Source organism: Geospiza fortis, unplaced genomic scaffold (assembly GCF_000277835.1).
Source record: "Geospiza fortis unplaced genomic scaffold, GeoFor_1.0 scaffold217, whole genome shotgun sequence".
Classification (NCBI taxonomy): domain Eukaryota; kingdom Metazoa; phylum Chordata; class Aves; order Passeriformes; family Thraupidae; genus Geospiza; species Geospiza fortis.
In genome coordinates, this window is record NW_005054392.1 from 154383 (window position 1) to 157759 (window position 3377).

The 3377-nt window shown below is 43.1% G+C and overlaps 1 protein-coding gene across 1 annotated transcript in view; it reads right to left on the reverse strand.

Annotated features, from left to right (window-relative positions):
- Positions 1-2980, reverse strand: part of AKAP12 (A-kinase anchoring protein 12) — a gene marked incomplete at its 5' end in the record, with an annotated part of 20710 nt that extends 17730 nt beyond the window's left edge. Inside the window, one exon of the mRNA XM_031060840.1 lies at positions 2782-2980. Within this exon, the coding sequence (XP_030916700.1) occupies positions 2782-2980 (199 nt within the window). The remainder of the gene's footprint in view (positions 1-2781) is intronic.
- Positions 2981-3377: the final 397 nt, after the last annotated feature.

Consider the following 3377-nt stretch of genomic DNA (forward strand, 5'->3'; position numbering starts at 1 on the left):
CCCACGGCCGCTCCCCCCCGTCCCGGACAGCGCCGGGCCCCGCCCGGGACCGCCCCCCGGCCGCCGGGCTCTTCCCACCGCTGGCCGGCACACGCGTGGCGCCTCTCGGGGCCCGTCTCGGAACTGCCGCTCCGAGCCTTCATCGCCCTCTGCCCCGAAGGGAACAGGCGCCGGCTGCCGCTTTCGGACCAGCCGGCCGCTTCAGTTCCCGCTGTTGTAATGCCGTCCCGGATGCAGCTTCCCACAAGGCATCCACACGCAACCTCAAGAGATGCTCCTTAAAAGCCCCATGGATTTTGTCCCTCATAAACAAAACCATACAAAAACCACTTCTGTTCTTCCACACTGAAATATTTGCTCCTTTGCCTGGCACTGTGGGGTTGGTTTGGGTTTGTTTTGTTTTCATTTGTCTGAAGGGTTTTTTTAATTGGAATTCTCTACAACCGAATTACTTATAAATTGCCTCAAATTCTGATGTCAAGAGTTTCATAAACATGTTACTCCAGATACTTGTATAATAGTTTAATGCTCCTACTGATAGTAAAAAAGGGATGCAATATAGTAAAATAAAATGTAAAGGCTCAGTATCTAATACAGGTGCCCACCTACAATAGCAACAGTATTTCTCTTTTGATTAAAACTGATTATGTTGAATATCGCCAAAGTTCTGATGATACTTTGAGCCTTCATCTCTCTGACTGTCAGAGCCAACTTCCCAGCCAATTTACCAGAATATCTGGTTAATTTAGTTTTATAGTGGCAACTTTAATGAGTCTAGGTCATCTCTTAAGTGGTCTTCTGAATCCAAAATTCAAATAATGATGACAAGAATCAACGAAACCAAAAAACTTTTAATCATAAACATTTCTTTACTGTAGGCAAACACTTGTGCTGTTTCAGTGCTTGGTGCCACAATGCTTTACTTCTGAGTTTAGACTTGCAAGCAAGGTGAAATAAACAATGAGGAACATGAAGTGTAGCACTAAAATGGGAGATTTGTCTGCGTGAAGCAACTAAGAGATACCTCTTCCCCGCCTTTACTCATCTGCCTAAGGACAGATGAGGTGGACCAGACTCTCTAAGGTCCAGAGGAGTGGAAAAAAACCAAACATCTGAACATAGTCTTTATTTGAAGAACTCTTTTCAGTGCTCAGCTGGGTGAGTTTTATTTGTCTCTATCGATGATGTCATTTTCATCTATCATTACCAGCAAATACACACCACATCATCTTCATAAAAGGATTTTTTTTACTTCAAGAGCAAACACATAGTATTGTTTTCCCTTCAACATAAATAACGCTACCATCTAGACTTGGCTCCAGCAAATAGGAATATCACACAACCACAGAGAGATGATTCTCAAAACTAAGCCAAAGTTTTTCAGGCAGTCTACTCAAATCCAGATTCCTAATGCTGTGTATGTACACATCATGCCATGCAACTGGTTACACATAATGACCTGCACTCAGAGGAAACTTCTCACCTCTTCATTACATATCCTAGGAATGTGATTTTTCCATACAACTGAAACTACAACCCAGGATTATTCAAAAATAGTTGTAATCTTTGACTATTGACTTGAAACTCATGCCCTTTTAATGGCCTTTTCTTTTACAGGATCCAGAAGCTGAATATCAACATGAAATCTTCTGACACTACTTCCAAACATCAAGTATTTTCTTCTCCTTTATGACTCTGTTTAGCGAGTATCCTCACCCCAATCCCTGTCCACTGAAGAGTAAAATTTTAGAGAAGTGGAGTTTCATGAAAGATAAAACAAGTTGCATTCCATTTTTATAGTGTCAAAAGTCCCTCCTGATACGACTTTAAAAAAAAAAGGCAGAAAAGCTCAGGATAAAATATGGTAGCCTTCTACAGGGATAATAGTATTACGGCAATTAATCTGAAGATGTGACAAAGAACTGCTTTTACTAGGATTCAAACCCTAGAGTACGCCATGGGTTATACACATGCCTTAAGGCACTCTACAGGCTGATGCTGAAGATAGTGCCTCATACCCTGTCACCATCCCTTCCCAGCTCACCACCAGCAGCATTAGATGCCCGCTCTGACTGAAAACCAGCCCTCCCTCTCAGCCATCCTGCCAAAAAGTCAGCAGGCAGCAAGACTGCTGAAGCAGATCTCTCAACACACGCCTGTGAACAGGAACAGAGGGAAGCAAGAAGAGGCTGATGAGAGCAGGAAAGGTGGGCTGCCAGATCACACAGGAGAAAGAACAGCACATTCCTGACTGTGCAGCAAGGCAAGGGAGACAGTCCCAAGACAGAACACACTGGGATGCCTATGATGAGAAAGGTTTTGTGGTCCCAATGCAAATCCGATTAAAAGCTGTAGGAAAGGGAACTTTAATCAAGGTAAAACCAATGGATTAGCAGCTTGTCCCTTTCTATGAGTACTGAATCATTTATCATTAATACCACTGATGAATTAACCTAAAAAGGATTTCTGCCTTATGAAGGAAGGGACAGGCCTATGCAGCAGGAACTAGCCCAAGACGTGGAAACTGAGCTGTTCCTAACAGGTGGATGTCCACCACTGACACCAACACCTTCAGTCCACAAGCCACTTGTCATATGAACTCTCTCCTACAGAGAAAACATCTCCCACAAAACAGTGCCCAAGAAGCATCTGAGCAACAACAGATCACTTGAGTAATACCTGTTCAGCAGCATATAGCTAGTCAAGCCCTATATCTACTTCTCATCCCATATAGCATGCAGGCCTCTAAGGTAAGTCCACTGAACACGTGTTTGTACTCACCATTTGTTCCAGCAGACTCTGTTTGCTCTCCGGGTGGTTCTTGGAGCAGTGAAGCCACCTCTGACTGCTGCCCACCCGGTTCCTTAGATGCTGTAACAGCTCCCAGCTGCAGTGGCTCCTGTGGTGAGGCATCATCCTTCAAATTGTCTTCACCAACACCAGGTACTGGTAAACTTGCATTTAAAGCCTGTGTGGTCAAATATTGATTGAAGGTTGGTAGTACAGAAAGATAAAGAGAGAAGGAAAGAAAAAGAAAATGTCAGTATTAGGCTGGATTCCCCCCCAACTCCCACAGAATATTGTTCTTTCACTCTCATTTTGAATATATACATGCAAGCCATTTTAACTTTATTAAATAAAAGTACTTCTGTGAGGAAAAAAAAACCAAAACACATAATCTGGGACTCTTTATCTTTCTGCTCTCCCGCATGAAATACACAGAAGAAGCAGGTCTTACACACCATGGCCTATAACCTTGTGTAGAAATTGGTTTCTTCCATGAAGGAAAACTCCAGGACAAGGTGAATCTAGCTGATGGAAAGAAATTCTTCATTCAAAGTGTCTGGCACAACTGCTCTGATATATGAATGAATCCT